Source organism: Pelmatolapia mariae, linkage group LG17 (assembly GCF_036321145.2).
Source record: "Pelmatolapia mariae isolate MD_Pm_ZW linkage group LG17, Pm_UMD_F_2, whole genome shotgun sequence".
NCBI classification, from domain to species: domain Eukaryota; kingdom Metazoa; phylum Chordata; class Actinopteri; order Cichliformes; family Cichlidae; genus Pelmatolapia; species Pelmatolapia mariae.
The window spans coordinates 1906132-1928652 of NC_086242.1; the positions used below are offsets into that span (position 1 = coordinate 1906132).

General features: G+C 43.3%; 1 protein-coding gene across 1 annotated transcript; it reads left to right on the forward strand.

Annotated features, from left to right (window-relative positions):
* The first annotated feature begins 1238 nt into the window (after nt 1-1238).
* On the forward strand, nt 1239-21543 carry myo1f (myosin IF). Its single transcript, XM_063460156.1, has 29 exons — nt 1239-2133; nt 2242-2390; nt 5767-5895; nt 7055-7144; nt 7282-7376; nt 7489-7576; nt 7713-7802; nt 9350-9481; nt 9639-9773; nt 10026-10158; nt 10512-10708; nt 10841-10921; nt 11044-11130; nt 11302-11388; nt 14180-14347; nt 14445-14530; nt 14615-14696; nt 14778-14884; nt 14971-15069; nt 15164-15308; nt 16254-16368; nt 16462-16631; nt 17757-17902; nt 18151-18297; nt 18378-18526; nt 18641-18712; nt 19103-19310; nt 20286-20446; nt 20544-21543. The coding sequence occupies exons 2-29, from the start codon at nt 2388-2390 to the stop codon at nt 20618-20620; spliced, it is 3279 nt and encodes a 1092-aa protein (XP_063316226.1). The 5' UTR covers nt 1239-2133; nt 2242-2387; the 3' UTR covers nt 20621-21543.
* Nucleotides 21544-22521: the final 978 nt, after the last annotated feature.

Genomic DNA, 22521 nt, shown 5'->3' on the forward strand with positions numbered 1-22521 from the left:
GACTCATGAAGACTGAGAACACATTTTACACCAGTTTGAAATTTGAACATCTATATATATGGAGAGAGATCGCTCTTGCTTCTGCTTATCAGGGTCGCGGGGGGGCTATCCCAGCTGTCTTAGGGCAACATGCAGGGTACACCCCGGACAGGTCACAGGGCTAACACAGAGAACCATTCGCCACATCCACACCTATTTAGAGTTTCCAATTAACCTAACCCCACTAACTGGGTGTCTTTGGACTGTGGGAGGAACAAACCCTGATGGTGGAATTGAACTCAGGACCTTCTTGCTGTGAGGCAAACGTGCTAACCACTGTGCCGCCGTACATATATCTATATATAGATATAGAGCTTTACACAGGCTAGTGTACATATCCTTTCTTATGGATCGATATGGATAGAGGCAGGCAGCGGTGGCACGGTGGTTAGCACTGTTGCCTCACAGCAAGAAGGTCTGTGGAGTTTGCATGTTCTCCCCGTGTTTGCGTACTCTGGCTTCCTCCCACAGTCCAAAGATACCCAGTTAGTGCGGTTAGGTTTATTGGAAACTCTAAATTGCACATAGGTGTGAATGTGAGAGCGAATGGTTGTTTCTATGTGTTAGCCCTGCGACCTGTCCGGGGTGTACCCTGCCTCTCGCCCTAAGACAGTTGGGATAGGCTCCAGGGCCCCCCGCGACCCTGAAAAGGATAAGCGAATGGATGGATAGAGGCCTCAAGAACCTACCTGCTGTTTGACAAAACCCATCTGCTGTTGGATGAGATTAATCAGTGAAGCTTCTGTAACAGATTTTATGAACATCAGTATCGCTACAGAGAGAACCTACAAGCCAAGAAAGGCTAGATACAAATAAATGCATTAAAAAGATTTTAAAAATCAAAGAAATGGACACCAATAATTGTCTATAGGCAGATCATAGGACATCAAATAAAAGAGAACAATTAGTAAACAGCTGGAATCATCAGACTCAAACGCTGGGCTGATGTTTAAAGCTGTTCTCAGCTCCTCTGGCTGACGGTCCCAGCAGCTCACGGTCCCGCGCTGGTTCATACACGGCGAGCATGAGAAACACAGGCACTGAGGCGAGACCGTGACGTGCTTTAAAAGGATTTTAAAATCAGCAGCAGCTCGCTCTTGCTTTCCCTCTGGTCCTCGTGTGAAGCGGGTGTAGAACATTTAGTCGGAGAAAGTTTCTTCCTCTGTGCTTTAGAAGCATTGACTGAAATTTACACCCGCACGAGGATCTAGAACAAATTTAAAAGGAATCAAGGCCGCTGGTTTAGGCCACAGCTCGAGCAGCTGAACATGCACCACAGGCCTAAATGCAGTGGCCTGCATTTGACTCTGCGGTCCCGTGTTATCAGGAGACAAGGCCGCATGCAAAACACATCGCTATATTTTATGTGCAACACCTGAAAAGAGACTGAGTGAAAAACAGTAGAAGCAATTAAAATGAGGCTCATAAGACAACCTCAAACACACAAAGTTCCAACCACAAAGACACAAAAATAAATACAAACTAAGAAAAACGTGACTTTAAACGACACGTGTTCGAAACCGATCTAGAAAGAGACGGAGAGAAAAAGGAGTGCACTGACAATAATGAGAAACAATCAGAGGTGCAATCACAGAGAAACCCCACATCTGAAAGATTCATGAACCCGCCCGTGAATGAATGAGACCTGACCCTGCGCTGGCACGCGCATCTTGCAGGAGCTTTAAAGACTCTCGATCCAGCTGACGTAAAACACAGGAAAACCAGCAACTGACACCTCCACTCACACACTACAAAGTAGACTCTGAATGAACCCGTCTGTTATTATGGGCGTTGGAGGCAGCAGCCTCTCTGACAAGACAAACACTATGAGAAGCCGCTACATGAAGCAACCACAGCCTGGGTGGAGCCGCTAACACACGGCTGAAACACCATCATTTGGCAACTGATTTAAGATAACTATCCCCTTTCTGCGGATGAGCGTCGCTTGCCGTCAACGCTCGCCTGCTGCGCGGCAGGCGAACTGGACTGACTAATCGTGCCCTGGACCTGGCCGTCATTTCTTCATCCTCCCGTCTGACGACTCCGAGCATGACAGAACACAGAATAGAGAAGTAAGCGGCTGAGCTTCGTGCGGTGAGTTAATGTGCATCAGTGTGTGTTAGAGCAGTTCTTGTTTCACACACGCTGCCGGTGGGAGTATGAGGAAGTAGGTTTTTGAATGCTGTACTGGATGTCTTGTAGGGTGCTGGTTGCTGTTGGCTGTCCTGGTTGTGCGATGGCAGCAATCTAAGGTCAACCTGTGGATTTTTTACAACACGCGCAAAAAAAACCCCACACCATCTCTCTGGACAGTGGACGGCTGAGGAGGAGAGAGGCCCGCGGGAACAATGGTACAGTACAACCACCTGCATCTGCTCTCACAGCTGTAACATTTTGTACATTTCAGTTACCTGTTTGCTGGGGTTTTCTCGGCTGAAAGGGCGAATTGTGATGCCTTTGTATGTTTTCAGTCAGTTTTCTTTTGCAAAGCAAATTCAGCTCACAGGAGCTGAATTTCATGTCACTTCTCTCCTTTTTTAAAAGCCAAAGGAGGATTTTTTGTGCTTTAAAGTGAGTTTTGGCAACAGAAGAGATGAGATAAGATCTCTTCAGGGGAATTCATCTCCTTCACAGCAGCAGAGTGATGTTTCCTCTTTTTCAGGGACAAGCTCGCTTTCTCACAGACTCGAGCTTAAAGCAGTGCTGTGTGATTTCAATTTGAGGCACAGGTAGAAACTTTAAATACAGTAGGCAGAGTAAGAAAGTGACCAGTCAAGCAGGAAAGACAGATGAGCATGAATTTAAAGGGAGGATAATGAGGGGTGGTGCACTCGAGGGGGGCTAACGGACCGAGCTGCAGGCAGCTGCAGGAAGAGAACTGGTAGCATGTACAAAGTTTAGAGGGTTTCACAAGATGCAGCAATGAGGTGTGAGAGGGGAAGTGGACTACAGGAGAGGCCTGTAGTTTCTGTCGCAACACTTCCTCCTTGCACACAGAAGGTCTCCACACATCCAGGATCGCACAGCAGTCGTAGCTGCACCAGCAGCCACATCTGACAAATGGAGGTAAACGAGCAGTTTCAAGAGGGAAGAGAGTGAAAATGCACGCCCAGGTATACTCGGCTCCCTTTTACACGCCACCTTTACATTTAGGCTCCAAGCCATTTATCTATCATCATCTCAAGTGTGACAAAAGCTTTCAAATCTGTGTCACCCTCGCCTGTTGACACGTGACGGCAAAGGAAGAAAAGGAACAAAACCGTGCCCGACAGAAATAAATTATGAGAAGTGTCAAATGCATCATAGGGTCGTCTTTTTCTTGCTTTCTTTAAACAACTGTGCAGAAAGTTCCGGTTTGATGTGGAAAGCTTTTGAGATTCAACTTCTGCTGATAACCACACCTCACCGCAACTGACTGGCATGTAGTTTGTGGTTCTTAAGGTGTTGGATATTTGCATTACTTTTTTTTCTTTTAAAGGCGGCTGGTCTTTCAATGAAGACTAGTGTGATGTCATCACAGCTAAAAAAAAACAGGAACATGTTTTTTTCTTCCTGGTGAACGATGTTGACTTTATAAAGGTTGTATAAACATAACTAATAACTTTACCTCTATAATAGTCTCTCCAGTTTAATCTGTACACAACTCCATTTAAAAATGATATAAGATTTAAAGGAGGTCAGCTACTGTAGGCAGCAGATGATTTAATCTCAGTTAAATGGCATCTACACCGATTCACAACAACAGTCACCTCGAGATGCTTTGCATTTTAATATTGTAGGAAAAAATCTCTCAGTATTAGAAAGCATCAACAACAATCAGATGACCCCCTGTTAGCATCCAACTGTCAACAGTGAGAAGAAAAAACTCCCGTTTAACAGAAAGAAGCCTCCAGTGGAATCAGGTTCAGCCATCTGCCATCGAGACAGGACGACAGGCAAACTCTCACTAACTGCTCGTGTGTGATGATCTGTTAACCAGCAACGACGTTTGTGCATCAGCTCACCAGTAGATGCATCATTAGATTACCAACACCGCATCAAAGCCGTTTAATCTCTTCTAGTAAAATATTAAAGACGATCGCAGATTCTGATCTTGCAGAACATAAAAATCTGGTATTTGAGTTCTATTTAAAGAGACGCTGATCTCTGGGATTTCTCTTCTAGTCGTGTTGTCATCACGTCATTGAAAGGCACCAAAGCTGTGAACTCATCCTGCCAGCAGCACTGTCCGAGTGCGTGACGCGTTCATTTATAACAGTCATTACAGGGCAAATTCATATTGGTCCACGGCTAAAAATAGTCCCCAGCTTCGGCATAGTTTGGGTCTATTTAATGGAATTTGTGTCAGAGTCATATCTGATTTATGCTTTAAGCTCAGAGGGTGTGAGCACTGACACGTATATGAGAAAAAAGAGACTCGCGAATTAGCTTTAAACTTGTGACTTCCGCCCGCTCTTTCCCCCTTTAAATTCAGAAACAAAAGTGCACACTAAACACGCGTACATGCTGTGCTTATTTAAGACGCGAATATTTAATCATGCCCGTCACACACGCAGCATCTGTATGCGTCGTTCTTTGTTGGAGTTTGCAGGCTGACAGTGTCTCATAATTAAACTTTGTGTTTCTATGTTTTTGCTGATGGTGACAGCTAAAAATGAAGCATCAGCAGAATCTGTTAGTAGAGGTTTTGTTAATATTTGTGGCTAATTAAGCATTTATTGTTTTTCATAAGAAGGGATTGAAACCAGAAACCAGCAAGATGTTAAAAAATCAAATGAAATACGACTTCTTTCCCCCGACTGATGCTCAGACACAAAGAAATGAGATCAGCGAGTAGCACAAGGTTTGTTACAATGTGCAGCGCTTTTCTTCATGACATGTAGAGACAGAGGTAGAGATGACGCCCATCGAGGTCATAGATGAGCACAACAAGCTCACCAAGTGACAAAGAGGTCATAACCGAGATGGTCAGGTGACAGATTCTTCAGCTGTGGCTGGATCCTTCAGCCTCTTCTTGGCAAAGCCGTCCCACAGACTTCCTTTGTGTTTCCCCCAGCTTTCACCCATCAAACACATTTCAGGGTGAAATAACAACGAGGCGAGCGCTCCTAAGCTGAAAAACTGTGAAAACAATCAGTTTATTACTAAAATTTAGGCATCCGCTTCATCGCTATCTTCGCCTCCTGTGTAGGTGTTGCATTGTGTTGAGGCAAATTAGAAGAAGCTTCTGTAAAATGTCCGAGCTAGAAAATGAGCTCACCTCATCTGTGACCAGTTTCCTGGTAACGAGCCCCGAGCTTCCTGTAATGATAACCACACTGGTAGTTGTGTTTTTAAAGCTTGGCTTTACTGATGCCAAAGCTTGTCGTGCGCTTGAAACTGTTTCATTAGAAATCTTCGCTCATCGGTGGCATCCAGTTTTCTTTTTTTACATGTCTTTCTTCCTTTGCTTCTTTTCTGGTTTGTTTGTTTCCTTCCTTTCTTTGTCATGCCCACACTTCTCTCTAAAGCTCTCGTCTCTACAACAAACACTAATATTGTTTCAAAATGCTTATTTTTCTGGTTCAAATTCCCACTCAGCCACAGAGTAAGCTGAGCTACGCTGCATTTGCGTCACAGCGTGTGGTAGTTTCTTTGATGAGGAAACCCAGCTTGAGTAAAATGTCCTTTTAAAGATTATTGCAACATGTCATTACTAACCGAGTCTTCCTCTCCTCTGCGATTCAGGCAAAGTACCACTGGCAGAGTCAAAATGTCAAGCAAAGCGGCGTGGACGACATGGTCCTCCTGTCAAAGATCACTGAAGACGCCATCGTGGACAACCTGAAGAAGAGATACATGGACGACTACATCTTTGTATCCTACAAGCTGCCAGCTGTGTTTGATGTTGTAATTTAACGGCCACAGGCCGTCCCTGCAGTCTGACGGGAACTAAAGGCCTCTATTTAAACCGTCCCCATAATCTGCTCTATCTTCACATGAAATCACGCTAAAGAACCCGAACGTGAAAGCATGAAGTGAAAAATCACCTCCAGTTCTAAGTGTTAAGTTGGCTGAAATGGCCTTCTTCCATATTTGTGTACAAAGTCTTCTTCTCCACCCACAGACGTGCTGGTCAAAACACAAATTCACAGACAATCAAACAAACATATATGGCCATAAATATAAGGAATTCACTCTTCCTCTTCTGAGTTCACCGTGTGACTCAACAGCCCACTTCCGTCTTCTGAAAGCACAGCTGAACGTCAAAGCCATATTTAGAGAAAAAACCCATCCATGTTAAATCCTGAGTGAGAACGAGTTGATGTTATATCGAGAACGACTCGCTTAGATAAGAAGCTGTTTGTTAATGACGTCCGGTGTCTTCGGTTAGATTTACTCTCCTGTTAACATGGGATCCTTGGGTAATGCATGCAGCTGTCTTACCAGTCTTATCAGGAAGGAAGTGAACTGATAACTATACTGGTCATGTCTGTCACACATGGCTTTGTTTAGGTTATAATGGATTCATGACTTTGGTATTTCCCCCTTCCCTCCGTCTGGCAGGTGGGCCCCATGGGTAGTTAGTCAGGTCGGTTGAGCACCATGCAGATTTGGCTTTGACATTAGCATTTTGAGTGAAATATGTCAGCAATGATGTCACCGTGACATTTTGGTTCAGACTTTCCGTGTACAGTACGAGCATCAGCTGAAATTTGTGATTTGCTTCAGCCTCGGTTTTGGTGTTTGAAAGTGGTGAGCGCGCTGATGCGAGGGGTGCCAGCGTATACCATCTTTGTCTGTTTTCTGTTTCACCTGCAGAGTGAAAGAGTGAAACCTGCCCCCCAGGAAGCTATTAGAAGATGGGGTGTTGGGCTCTATTTGAAGGTGCCTAACATTAGCTTTAGCTCATATGTCAACAGAACTTTACAAAGCAGCTACAAAACGTCTAAAGTACGTACGCTCTGTTTAAGAAAGTGCATATTTAAACCATATAATGCATCATCCCCAAACTTTCCTCAGCCGCCCTCTCCAGACTTACATCGGCCCTGTGTTGATATCTGTTAACCCCTTCAAACAGATGCCCTATTTCACTGACAGAGAGATTGAACTCTATCAAGGAGCTGTAAGTGAATTTTCATCGGCGTCTTCTCATGACTTCTTTAAACTTGTGGCATATGTGGTGCAGAGGTTCTTCCTGTTGCCTGCTGTTGCCCTACGCTCGTTTTACTCAAACTGACCTCAAACCGTTTCGCTCTACAGGCCCAGTATGAGAATCCACCGCACATCTACGCCTTGACTGACAACATGTACAGAAACATGATGATTGACGGGGAGAATCAGTGTGTTATCATCAGGTGAGTTTTCTGCTTCCCACGATGACGCCCATGCTGTGCCGTGCAGGTATATTTGACAATAAAATATGGCTTTGCGGTGTGTTGTCTGCTAATTTTCACGTGGCTGCGGTAGCGGTGAGAGCGGTGCTGGGAAGACAGTGGCTGCCAAATACATCATGGGTTACATTTCCAAAGTATCTGGAGGAGGATCGAAAGTGCAGGTACAGACCGTACGCTTGCTCCGCCTTATCTGAATCTTCAAAATGAGTCAAAAAACCTTTAAACTTCCTGCAGTGCGGCGTGGAGGTTTTTCACTGTCTGGTATTGTGTTAATGTTTGTGTGCATGTGTGTGGCAGCATGTAAAAGAAATCATCCTGCAGTCAAATCCTCTGTTGGAAGCCTTTGGTAATGCCAAGACTGTTCGCAACAACAACTCTAGTCGTTTTGTAAGTATGATTTTTTTTTTACTTGAAGACCTGGTGTGGATGCTTTCTATGAAGTTTATAGTTATTAAGTAATATACCTGCTCATTTAAAAAACCCCAAAGAACCCAACCCCATGCCCCAAAAATAAAACATTCAAGAGTTCAGCAGTCACGTATAATTGTTTCACAAATAAACGCTCAGTGTTCTTGATCTGAAATCTTTCAACTATTCAACTATTTATGGATTCTTCGCTGTTCTAAGCTCGACTTACACTTCTGTGGTAAATCTACACCCTAGCTTACAATGTAACCGTAACCAAGAGAAATCCCAACAATCAAATGAACCCTTTTGGCAAGCACTCTGCAACAGTGGGAAGGAAAAACTCCCTTTTAACAAGAAGAAACCTCTGGAAGAACCGGGCTCGGGGAGGGGCGGGTATCTGCTTTGACCGATTGGGGATGAGGGCAGAAAGACGGGACAAAAGCACACCAGGTTACCTGGAAGAGCACTCGCTTTAGCTTGCTGAGTGTGCTAGTTGTAAAAAAGCTAAGATGGTTAGCTTTATAAACAGTACCCATGCTGAATATCAGCTTATTCATTAGAGAAATAACCTCAGCAATCCCATGATCCCCTATGAGCAAGCGCTTGGCAACAGTGGGGAGAAAGAACTCCATTTTAAGGCCTCCAGTAGAACCAGGAGTGTCAGAAAAGACACAAACTCTGTGGGAGGGAAGACAAGGTGTAGAGGCACCAACAGTAGCAGCACATAAACAGACGGGAAGTGAAAAGAAGGGAGCGGAGAACAAGTGCTCATTGTATTTTGGAAGTCCCCCACCCGCCTGATTCAGTTTTATCTCTGAGCTTTATCAAAAAAGGAAAGCTTTAATCTTAAAACTAGCGTGTGTGTCTGTCCTCTGAACCCAAACTGGAAGGTGGCACCACTGTAAAGCGTCCTAATAGGCTCCGCCCCCTGTGCTACTTTTGGAAATTCTAGGAGTGAGAGGGAAGTGCTCCATTGGAATAACACGGTACTATGATGTTTTTAAGGTGATTAGCTAATATTAGCATGTAAGTAATAACAGCTGTCTCAAAGCATTGCAGAGCGAGGTTGTGCAGAGCCACATATGTGCTTGTAGCCTCATTTATTACAACATTTATTATTCTCTTGCACTTCAAAAACACTTTTATTGCATTCATTCTGGTTTCTCATAAGAAGGGTCCTAATGATGTGATATCACACCCATAAACCACCCTAACCTGCATGTCTGCAGCTTTAGCATGAGATATCAGAAGAGCAATTAGTTATATTTCCTGTTACCCTTTGTACACCATCACAGCTCTTTTGTACTGAGAGTGCAGTCAGATGCACGCATATATTTTCTGACTCATATAAATGTAGTGAACATGGAAGTGGTTTATCTTTAGGAAACGGTCGCATCATTTGAGAACCGTCTCATCCTGAAAGCAAATTTTGACACTGACTGATCTGCAATAATGAGTGAGGACAGATTTCCTCGCAGCCTCGTTTCTCAACTCCAAGTGTTGACTTTGATTTTTACATAAATCAGGGGAAATACTTTGAGATCCAGTTCAGCAGAGGAGGGGAGCCAGATGGTGGAAAAATATCAAACTTTCTGCTCGAGAAGTCAAGGGTGGTCAGCCAGAACGAGAACGAGAGGAACTTCCACATTTACTATCAGGTGAGAGGCTGACGAGCGCAAACCGCAGATTAATAGCAACTCCTTTTTAAAAAAAAGAGAGTTCCTCTTAAGCTGCAAGATCCACATTCAAAAATGAAGCCAGTGTGTGTGTGTGTGTGTGTGTGACTCCCGCTGTGCCTGCGTTGTTGTCTTCCAGTTGATAGAGGGAGCTAGCGCTCAGCAGAGAGAGACCCTGGGCATCATGACTCCTGATTATTACTACTACCTCAACCAGTCTGGGACATACAAGGTGGATGGGACCAACGACAGCAAAGACTTCCAGGAAACTATGGTACGCTATCGCTGTTTGATGGACTGTTCAAACTTATAGGTGGGATCCAGTGGTGTTCAGCAAACCTGTGCTTGATAATAAATGGTCCCAGTTTTGCTGTGTGGAAAGTCTGATCATTATAGTGGCTCTAGCTGATCTGCATTGATTGCTGGCAGGAAATAAAATGTGGAAGTAAAGTAGTTCCGCTTGACATCCCCTCACGTTCTGGTGAAGCTGCTGCCGTCACACTTTCTTCTTGGATTTGTTCTTCAGGAGGCCATGCAGGTGATTGGGATCCCAGGTGACATCCAGACCCAGGTGCTGCAGATTGTTGCGGGTATCCTCCACCTGGGAAACATTAGCTTCATAGAAGCAGGCAACTATGGGCAGGTGGAAAGCACAGACTGTGAGTGCAACACACACGTGCCGACGCATACGTTTTTTTGCAAACGCACTCTTCTGTGCACATGCAGTCATATTCCCGCTGGAGATCACCATAACAAAGGTCGTCCCCCGGCACACGCCCTAAATTAATAGAATCTCTACACACAGACGACTTCCCTGTTTACTGCCTCAGTAGATAATTGGTGTTTACATCCAAAGCAGGCAATGATACCCTCCCTTGGATCTGTCTACGGAGGGTATCATTAATTCATCATAGGAAGTCTTTGCTTATGGCATAATAAAACACATCTGAATCTTCGTAACGAGCCCGTTTTTGGCACGATTGAACTACAACTTTACTTTGTTTTGCTCCAGTGCTCGCATTCCCCGCCTATCTGCTGGGCATCGACCCCAACCGTCTGCAGGACAAGCTGACCAGCCGGAAGATGGATTCAAAGTGGGGAGGGAAGTCTGAGTCCATTAACGTGACCCTGAACCAGGAGCAGGCCAACTACACACGAGATGCCCTGGCCAAAGCGCTGTATGCACGCCTCTTTGACTACCTGGTGGAGGTATTCACGCTTGATGATGCAGCTGAGCAAAAACAGACTAAAGAAAATGAAACATTTGCTTTGAATTCAGCTGACATGTATTCACGCACCTCATCTGCTCTTTGCATTTGTCTTGTTTCCTTACTTCTCCAGTCTATAAATAAAGCCATCCAGAAACCATATGAGGAATTCAGCATCGGAGTGCTTGACATTTATGGCTTTGAGATATTCCAGGTTAGGCTTCTCATAACTTCCAGATACTTAACCTTTGCACGCATCCACTAAAAGACTAGATGTGTGTTTAATAGCAGGATTTGTTTCATCTCTTACTGACTGTGTTGCATTTGCTTCCTCAGAGAAACGGTTTTGAGCAGTTTTGCATCAACTTTGTCAACGAGAAACTGCAACAGATCTTCATCGAACTCACCCTGAAGGCTGAGCAGGTAACTATATATAAATGAATATATATAAATAAAACTATATAAATAAAATTGAATTGTAACTGCACTGTGCAGCGCATGCATTTGACTCCACTGTGTTTCAGTTGGTGAGGACCAGATTGTTCCTTCACTGTATGTCCTAAAACCAAATATTTTGCTCTCATTGTCTCTCAGGAAGAATATGTTCAGGAGGGCATCAAGTGGACGCCCATCGAGTACTTCAACAACAAGATCGTGTGCGACCTTATTGAAAATAAACTGGTAAGCTCATAAACGCGATGACTGACGGAGGGTTTAGGCAGATCGTGTAAAACTGGCTCTCATTAGAAAACAAGTGGGCCCCTAAAGCAGCGAGAGTTTGGTGCTCTGCTTCCTGAAAACAGTGAAACAGAAGAACAGAGCGCTTGGGGTCACAACAGGAAGAATCAAGTCACATGACCAAGATATAGCAGTAACATCGAGGGTAACATTTGTGTTTTGTTTTTGGAAAAGTTTTATTAGCCACATTTATTTTCACAGTAAATCAGATAATATATGATATTCCCAAAAGCCAAAAAGGGAAGAAGAAAAGACATATGGGGCATTGGTGGAGGAGCTGCAGTTTTATCCCCTTGTGTGAATTTGTGTGTTTGACTGGATGACTAAAAAATGGTGATTTACAGTCAGGTCCATAAATATTGGGACATCGACACAATTCTAACATTTTTGGCTCTATACACCACCACAATGGATTCCAAATGAAACGAACAAGACATGCTTTAACTGCAGACTGTCAGCTTTTATTTGAGGGTATTTACATCCAAATCAGGTGAACAGTAAAGGAATTATGACAGTTTGTATATGTGCCTCCCACTTCTTAAGGGACCAAAAGTAATGGGACAATTGGCTTCTCAGCTGTTCCATGGCCAGGTGTGTGTTATTCCCTCATTACCCCAATTACAATGAACAAATAAAAGGTCCAGAGTTCATTTCAAGTGTGCTGTTTGCATTTGGAACCTGTTGCTATCAACTGCCAGGATGAGATCCAAAGAGCTGTCACTACCAGTGAAGCAAGCCATCATTAGGCTGAAAAAACAAAACAAACCCATCAGAGAGATTGCAAAAACATCAGGCGTGGCCAAAACAACTGTTTAGAACATTCCCAAAAAGAAGGAACGCACTGGTGAGCTCAGCAACACCAAAAGACTAGGAAGACCACGGGACACAACTGTGGTGGATGACCAAAGAATCCTTTCCCTGGTGAAGAAAACACACTGTTGTAGGAATTACAACAGTTTGCAAATGTGCCTCCCACTTCTTGAGGGACCAAAAGTAATGGGACAGAATAAGAACCATAAATCAAACATTCATTTTTTAATACTTGGTTGCAAATCCTTTACAGTCAATCACAGCCTGAAGTCTGGAACACATAGACATCACCAGACGCCGGGTTTCATCCCTGGTGATGCTCTGCCAGGCCTCTACTGCAACAGTCTTCAGTTCCTGCTTGTTCTTGGGGCATTTTCCCTTCAGTTTTGTCTTCAGCAAGTGAAATACATGCTCAATCGGATTCAGGTCAGGTGATTGACTTGGCCATTGCAAAACAGTCCACTTCTTTCCCTTCAAAAACTCTTTGGTTGCTTTTGCAGTATGCTTTGGGTCGTTGTCCATCTGCACTGTGAAGCGCCATCCAATGAGTTTTGAAGCATTTGTCTGAATATGAGCAGATAATATTGCCCAAAACACTTCAGAATTCATTGTGCTGCTTTTGTCAGCAGTCACATCATCAATAAATACAAGAGAACCAGTTCCACTGGCAGCCATACATGCCCACGCCATGACACTTCCACCACAATGCTTCACTGATGAGGTGGTATGCTTAGGATCATGAGCAGTTCCTTTCCTTCTCCATACTCTTCTCTTCCCATCACTCTGGTACAAGTTGATGTTGGTCTCATCTGTCCATAGGATGTTGTTCCAGAACTGCGACGGCTTTTTCAGATGTCGTTTGGCAAACTCTAATCTGGCCTGCCTGTTTTTGGGGCTCACCAAAGGTTTACATCTTGTGGTGAACCCTCTGTATTCACACTGGTGGAGTCTTCTCTTGATTGTTGACTCTGACGCACATACACCTACCTCCTAGAGAGTGTTCTTGATCTGGCCAACTGTTGTGAAGGGTGTTTTCTTCACCAGGGAAAGGATTCTTTGGTCATCCACCACAGTTGTGTTCCGTGGTCTTCCTAGTTTTTTGGTGTTGCTGAGCTCACCAGTGCGTTCCTTCTTTTTGGGAATGTTCTAAACAGTTGTTTTGGCCACGCCTGATGTTTTTGCAATCTCTCTGATGGGTTTGTTTTGTTTTTTTCAGCCTAATGATGGCTTGCTTCACTGGTAGTGACAGCTCTTTGGATCTCATCCTGGCAGTTGATAGCAACAGGTTCAAAAAGCAAACAGCACACTTGAAATGAACTCTGGACCTTTTATTTGTTCATTGTAATTGGGGTAATGAGGGAATAACACACACCTGGCCATGGAACAGCTGAGAAGCCAATTGTCCCATTACTTTTGGTCCCTTAAGAAGTGTGAGGCACATATACAAACTGTCATAATTCCTTTACTGTTCACCTGATTTGGATGTAAATACCCTCAAATAAAAGCTGACAGTCTGCAGTTAAAGCATGTCTTGTTCGTTTCATTTGGAATCCATTGTGGTGGTGTATAGAGCCAAAAATGTTAGAATTGTGTCGATGTCCCAATATTTATGGACCTGACTGTACATGCGGTCTAAAGACATCAGGCTTTCAATCAAACTACTGTATAAAAGTAACTTTATATAAGTTTTATTTTGGCCTTTAAAGCTCTAGACATGTTTACTGGGAACCTCTAACTCAATTTGAATTCAAAAACATTACCATGAAAAGTTCCCAGGTGGTCATGTCAAAAGATTTTGTATTATATAACTGCACGTGTGCTAATTTGTATCCATTTCTAATAGATATTTCTTATCCGTTTATCTAAAAGTTATCAAAACCCGTAAGAACAAAATCGCAGCTAAAAAGCCATCGTCTCTTTGCAGAACCCTCCGGGTATAATGAGCGTGCTGGATGATGTGTGTGCCACCATGCATGCCAAAGGAGAGGGTGCAGATGGCACTCTGCTGCAGAAACTGCAGGCTGCTGTGGGGACGCACGAACATTTCAACAGCTGGAACTCGGGCTTTGTTATACATCACTACGCCGGGAAGGTAAGATTTGATTTTGTTTGCTCGATGTGGCGCTAATAAACCTCAAAGATTTGTTTTTTGTTTTTTTTTAAAGTGAAAATATCTGGTGTCATCGCAGGTGTCGTATGATATCAACGGCTTCTGTGAGAGAAATCGGGACGTGCTTTTCCCCGACCTCATCGAGCTCATGCAGAGCAGTGAATTGTGAGTTTCCTGTACTGGTCTGATTGTTGCACTGAAGGCGTAATTTTAAAAAACAATGCATTAACAAAAAATTTGTCTCTTCAGTAACTTCATCCGTAGCTTGTTCCCCGAAAACCTCAACACAGATAAAAAAGGAAGGCCGACCACGGCAAGTTCAAAGATCAAGGTGAGAGTTTTTGAATCTGTTACAAAGATGGTTGATTTTGTGCAGCAGCACATTCATCTCACGCTGTTGTTTCCCTCGCAGAAACAAGCGAACGACCTGGTGAACACGCTGATGAAGTGCACGCCGCATTACATCCGCTGCATCAAACCCAATGAGACAAAGCGGCCGAAAGACTGGGAGGAGAGCAGGTGAGAATGCTCGCCGTCACGCTTTGAGGAACTCTGAAAGATTTCACAGGGAACGTTTGCTGATCAGCGGCGCTATCTGTTTTTAGGGTTAGGCATCAAGTAGAATACCTCGGACTGCGGGAAAACATCCGCGTACGAAGGGCTGGATTCGCATATCGGAGACTCTTCAGTAAATTTCTGTTGAGGTAAGTTTAATCGTGCGTGTTCGTGGAATCGCTGCCTGAAAAAAGAAACACAGCTCTCACTGTGATTTGTTTGTTTGGTGCTTTTTAAATCCAGGTACGCCATTCTGACAGCCGAAACATGGCCGTGCTGGAGAGGTCCAGAGCAGCAGGGGGTGCTTCACCTCCTTCGCTCCGTCAACATGGATAACGATCAGTACCAGATGGGACGCACCAAAGTCTTTGTGAAGAACCCCGAATCGGTACGGAGCGCTTCATATTTTATATTCCCTCAGGTTGCATATTTGTTCTAACCAGTGTTATTATCAGCTTTACAAATAAAGACCTATGAAAAGCTCACACTGCATGCAAGATATAAGCTCTCGTACCTCTCAGTGAGGTAAAGAGCAAGCTGCGATGAAGGCGGAGAAGAGTATGCTGCATGGGTTTTTTGACTCATCTCAGCAGGACGATATTAATGTTGCTGCGCTCAAATGTTTGTGTGAAAAGGGCCTGAAATAGCTTCAAAGATTAAAAAAAGTTCAGACCACAGCTTCTTTCTAACCTCCACAAGCTGCAAGATGTCGGGGGAAGTTTTTGCAAGTGTATTATTGACATTGTCGCACACGGATGTTGTTGCCATTGTGTTTTTCAATGAAACAAGCTTGACAGCAGCTAATAATGCTGCTTCAGCTGGTTCATTAACCACTTTAATTCCATTTAATGTATAAAAAAATATTAGTCCTTTATTTATCCAGGTAAAAAATCTCATTGAGATTAAAAATCTCATTTCCAAGAGAGACCTGGCATATATTGAAATATATATACTGAAAGGCAAAGACCCTACAAAAATACAGAGGAAACCTCGGCAATCAGACGAGCTCCTGTGAGCAAGGATTTGGTGACAGTGGGAAGGAAAAACTTCCTTTTAACAGGAAGAAACCTCTGACAGAATCCGGGGGAGGAAGACGGGACAAAAGGCACACTGACAGAGAGCCAGATATTAATAATAACTAATGATTAAATGTAGAGCGGTGCATAAACACGGAGAGAGTGATAAAAGGGGAGTGAAGAAGAAACACCAAGTGCATCATGGGAATCTCCAAGCAGCCTAGGTCTGTTGCAGCATAGCTAAGGGAGGATCGAAGGTCGCCTTGCTCTAACATACACTAAACTTGCAGAAATACTCATGCACATATGCCTTTCAGCTGTTTCTGCTTGAGGAGATGAGAGAGAGGAAGTTTGACACTTTTGCCAGAATCATTCAAAAAGCCTGGAGAAAATTCATCGCGAGGAAGAAGTACGAACAGATGAGAGAAGAGGGTGAGTTACACAAACGACGAGATTCTCCGCACAGGTTGCACCAAAGAGCTTGAGTTGGTTTTAGAAATGTTTGTTCTTCCTTGTGACTCGCAGCCTCAGACATCCTGTACAACTCCAAAGAGCGGAGGAAGAACAGCATCAACAGGAACTTCGTCGGCGACTACCTCGGGCTGGAGCAGAGGCCTGAGCTGCGGCAGTTCCTCGCCAAGAGGGAGCGCGTTGACTTCGCTGATTCGGTTAACAAGTTTGATCGCAGGTTCAAGGTTTGAATTCTTGTGTTTTCGTCCAATCAAAGAAAGAGTTGCAGTACTGTGCAAAAGTCTTGAGCCAATCCATCATTTCTTTATATTTTGCTAGGAAAGTAGGTGCAGTGATTTATTGAAACATGTTGCAAACATACATGGAAATAGAGTATAAAAGACAAAAAGTGAGTTTTTACCATTCTAACAAGCTTGAAAGTTTAGTGTGACCACCTTGATTCTTCAGCCTGAATTATCCTGGGCAGCTTTCTTTAAGTAGACTTCAGGAATAGTTCTTTTTCTTGGCTTCTTGAAGGACATTCAAAGCTCTTCTTTGGATGTTGGCTGTCATTTGTTCTGTTCTCCATCAACATGATCCCACACTGCTTCAGCAGTGTTGCGGTCGAGGCTCTGGGGAGGCCGGTCCACGACTGATCATGTTCTATTATGTGTTTGTGTGTGCTCGGGATCATTGTCGTCCTCAAAAATGAAGCCACTGTCAATCGAAAGCTTGCAGACAGTGTTTCATTAATGGATCAAATCTGGTGGTACATTTGTGCATTAATTGTCCATATCCTCAGTTTTTTTAAGGACACGTTGCACACCATGCACAGATATCCTCACTATTTTATGCCCATCAAACTCTGTTATCTCAGGCATTTTTCAAAACTTGATAAAAGACATTTTTATGTGTTATGTGTAGAAACAAGCTCGATTGACTCACAGGTCAAAAGCATTCCTCTGAAAACGGTCAGGCACAAGCAGCCAATCTCCAAACTGAAAGACCTTCAGAAAGTCTGGAAAACTATTGCCTAAGAAAACTTTGATAAAAATAAGGAAATGAAGGGTGGCTCAAAAGTTTGGCAACGTACTCTATGTTGAGTTTCTATAACAATAAGACCTTAAGATTTATAAAAGAAATTAAATTCACGCTTTCTTGCTTGTTGTCGACTTCAGAAAAAATGTACTTTACTTGCTCACAGTGGGTCATATGATTGTTGTGTTTTTCTCTGTATGTGTTATTGTAGGCTCTACCTTACAATATAAAGCGCCTTGAGGCACCTGTTGCTGTGATTTGGCGCTGTATAAGTAAAATTGAATTGAATTGTCCCCAGAGTCACCCGCTTTCCTTTTCTCGCCCCAACCCAGTCTATCAAGAGAGATTTGATCCTGACACCGAAAGGCATCTATCTGATTGGCCGAGAGAAGGTGAAGAAAGGACCCGAGAAAGGACAGATAAAGGAAGTACTAAAGCGGAAGATGGAGTTTGGAAGCATCAGCAGTGTCTCTCTCAGGTGTGTATCTAATTTAACACAGATTCATTACTAAAATTTGTCATTTTTATGTAGCCTGTGTATTTTGTAACTGCTGCTAGTCTGTTTGGCACTGAAGTGAAAAATGTAACTGCATCCTCTGCTCTCTTCTTGCTGCTATTTTAACGCTTCCTTGAATGTCTTTCAGTGTTTCAATTACCCATACTGCTTCCTCTTTCTGTTTTTACACTTCAGCAAGTGTGAGTTCATGGTATTTTTCTCCTTCTTAGTACGAGACAGGATGATTTCTTCATCCTCCACGAAGCCCAGTATGACAGTTTGCTGGAATCCAACTTTAAGACAGAGTTCCTCAGTTTGCTTTCCAAACGCTACGAGGAAGTGACAAAAAGAAAACTGACAATCTCCTTCGGTGACAGGTCGGTAGAGGAACACACAGCCTTTGTTAGCATGAGAAAAAACACGCAGGGGTGACTAACGCACGTTCTTCTTGCTTCAGACTGGAGTTCAGAGTGAAGAAGGAGGGTTGGGGTGGAGGAGGCACCAGAATAGTAGTGTTCCAGAAAGGCCCTGGAGACCTGGCCCAGCTCAAACCTGGAGGGAAGACCCTGTCTGTCACAGTAGGAGATGGTCTACCCAAATCCTCTAGTAGGTTCAAATAAGTCACGATGCCGTATAGACTTGAAAAAAGTAGGAACAAATTTAAATAGTAAATAAAATGCTGCCTGTATAAGCATCCTAACTGTCCCTTCTTTTGATTAGAGCCAACCAGGAAGTCGTTTCCTCCGTCTTACGGTGGAGGAGGAGGAGGAAGAAACCATGTAGCCCCCAAATGTAAGCCACTACTCACCTGTTATCCCACCCAAAGCCTTTAGATGTGGAAAAATCCTTCCCAGTGGCTCAAAGTAACTAAATAGGAAGAGTGGATGTACTTATTGAAACATAAAAAAGTACTGCAGTATTTTGATTAACTTTTCAGCCATTTCAATCATAATCCTTTTTACTTTATGTTTATTGAACAGCCGATTGCTTACTTTGTATGTCTAGGTGGTAAATAAAAGCTCGTTCAATACGACATATGGCTGCAGTATGTGAAGCTGTAAAACAATAAACCAGCAAAGGCACCAGTGATAACAGTCGTGTCATATAACACTGGGCCGTTCTGTCTTTACCGTCGTACTGCTGCTCTGTTATTGAAGCACACGTTTCGTTCTCTCTCCTCAGCGCATCAGAACGGCGGAGCCAAATTCCCCAGAGGTCCTCATAACCCACAAGCCGATATCACGTATTCCTCCCCGCAAAAGCAGGGCCGACCACTCCAGGGAGGCCCGCCCAAACTGGGATCCCAGAGAGGCCCCCGACCTCCAGCACCAAACCAGTATAACCAAGGAAACTTGGACTTCCTTAATGTGCCTGATCAGGGCATGTCAGGGTAAGACATATTAAAAAAAGACATTAGAAAAGAAAGGAAGGTGTGGTTTGTAAGGGATTACCAAGGTGAGGCTCACTGAAACCTGCGAGTAACTGAAAGTTAGAGCGAGGCAGAGGAACCTGTTTGTTTTTAACTGAATTACTGAATCATCTCTTCCATACTAGACGCTGTTTCGCTGGTTTTGGGGGGGTGTTCTGGGAACAAAGTAGTTCCTACCAGCTGCACTCAGAGGCGGGTCAGAAAGTCTGGTTAAATAAATGTTGAGAGCTGAGAGAGATTTAAACACATTAATTCCTTAAATCTGGGGAGAAAAATCACGACAGCCTCTCTTTAATCCATTCAGGGTGTGGCGCACGCTGTTGGTTAAAGTCAAAGACTATATCAACGACAACAACACCCTGCTTTTATGTTTGTTTGTTTTTTAGCTGACGGTCTGTTATTCTGACCGCTGCTGTCGTGCTTTTTTGGGAGACGGATGAGACCGGACTGGGATGAGTCCTGAGGATGTTTTAGCCGAGACTAGTGCTGGTTTGCAAAGTTCACTGACTGTGGTCTTAAACTGGATGCTGCCTTCTGCTAAAAAAATGAATTCTTAAAACAATCAGTAGTTAGAAGGAAACTGAACAGCTGATTCCTCAGAGGCAGCTATAATTAAGCCCAACTTTAAGCCTTTTAAGGGGTAAATTTTACAGAAATTACTTCTCATACGGAGAACAAAGGGGATAAATATCTACAGAGAGCAAAACATATTTTTTCCTGTTGTAAATTTAGATATTTTAACATGGGACTTTATTGGGATTGACTCGCTTTTAGAGCCAGCCCCCAGTGGCCAGCTGAGGAACTGCAGCTTTTGGCACTTTTGCCATTTTCAACCCACGCGTGACAGTTAAAAGTTAATTTTATTCATGTTAATAAATAAATAAAATGTGAATAAATTATGGTCATGAGCACCTCCTTTTTTCCCCTTTGTCACAGGAAGCAGAGGAAAAGGAGCATCAACCAGCGACCTCCTCCTGCTCCTAAACCGCAGCCTCGACCTCAGGGTCCTCGCTGCCGGGCGTTATATCAGTACGTCGGCCAAGACACGGATGAGATCAGCTTCGAGGCCAATGAAGTGTTCGATCTCGTCAAAGAAGGTGCGTGCACGAAAGCAACGACATGTATGGAGATGCAGATTGATGAGGTAGACTGAAAGTGGTTCATGACGTGTTTCTTTACCGTTTCTCTCCGCAGACCCGTCAGGCTGGTGGACGGGCAGAATTAGAGGGAAGGAAGGTCTCTTCCCGGGTAACTATGTGGAAAAGATTTGATGAGAACCTTGCGAACGTGTCTGTGTTTGCTCATAAACAGATGTAATTCAGCACATTCAGAAACTGCCTGCGAGTTGTTCACGGATGCATCAGGGCTTTCAAAGGGTCGAGCTCTCTGATGTTTGAGCCCCAGCTAATTTACCCGGCAGCGTGCTGTAGAAGCAGAACACATGAAGGATTACTCTTGGGTTTATTATCGCTAAAGCACAACTGCAAATAGCTGCTCAGGTTCCATCTTTGTCTTGGTGTCAAACAATCCCGTTGAGAAAGAAACCAGCGAGGTCTTCGACGTCACCGGGAGTGCAACGACACCTCTGACTGGTTCCTCCACAGTCTACGACTCAAAGTTACGCCGAGTGAAGGCGTGACAGAAGCAGCATGAAAATACTGCATCGCTTCCTGATGTTTACACTGTTTTATCTGCCTGAAGCTTTCTTCACGATCAATGACGACTACTTCTTTTGATTAAGTCAACAAGCGTCTAATCGAGTGATAACAGACTTTTGAAAATACTGAAATTGCCACAAATGATGCTTTTGCTCTGAAACTTCAGATCAAATCAAAGCCATTAAGAGGAGCAACATTTTAATGTCAGTTATCTTTTTTATACTCTGAATTTTTTTTACTGATATTTCTCGTGGTATTTTCTTATATTTTCACTTTAATAAAAAAAGGAAAAAAACATTTATTTCCACGTTTTTACCTCGGGGACTTTTGCACTTGTTTGTTTTGTGTTGCCAGTAAGTTAGAAAAACATTTCTGAAGAGCAGAACACAAAGAAAGAGATGGTTGAACTTTAATATGAACTTGAATGTGATTATTTTGGCCAGCTTTGTATTTTTATTTTAACTTGTGGTGGATTTTTGTAAAATAATGTGATTACTTTCAGTCATTTTGTTCAGGATTTTTTTATGTGAATGAGAAGAGAAAAATAAAGACTCGCTCAGAAAGATTTTTCTTTCAGTTGTTAAAGTTTGACATGTTTGCTTGCAAAAATAATATTATACCTGTTCTGAAACTAGCTCTAAAGAAAGCTCCCAAAAGAGATTTCCTGTTCCTACAAGTAGTAATATGATATCTGCTCACTGAGGTACACATTGCTGGTATTAGTTGGACCTTTTTTTGCCAGCTTTAATTCTTCCTGCCTTAGAATAAACAAGGTGCTGGAAAAAACATGGAAGCACTGAAAGATGCACAGATTGTGCAAAGATCTAACCAAAATAATAATCAGCCAGTCAGCTGCTGCAAACAGGCCACAGCACAGATCTTTAACCTGCGTCTCAGCAGCAGCAGCTTCGTTTAAAGCTGTGCAGCCTGCAGTAATTGGATTGGCCAAAGCCTCCTGATTGGTGCTGCACACCTATTTTTCTCCAAATTATGACGGCCCTGAGAGATTAACAGCTCATCTCTGTCTCTCAGCGGTTTGTGTGGGGGTGGAAGCATCAGATTTTGTTTTTGTTTTTTTACTTTACAGATCATAAACACTTCTACATATGCTAAAAAACGACATCACACTGGACCCCATTGATTTCCACGTGGATTTGATTAAGACTTAAACTGCAGCATCACAGTGTCACAGTACTGTCCAAAGAGTAAATATGCATGCACTGAAACACCGTGATATAAGAAGACAACGTGTAGCCTGAAATGGGAGACCGATGAGTACTTTTGGTAATATTAGGTGACTCTCAGTAACTATTTTTAATGAGTACTTTTTTTCCAAACAATTTCTATCGCAGGAAACGTTATTATGCCAGTGTGCCCAATTAATACTTTCTTTGTTTTGAGTTAAACTATATAAATGCAACTATTTGGAGTTTCACCTTCAAATAAGACTCAGCGTGTTCCCACCATACCTGCTCCTCCGCTGCGCTGCAGGATTATGCTTTTATTTTGAAATG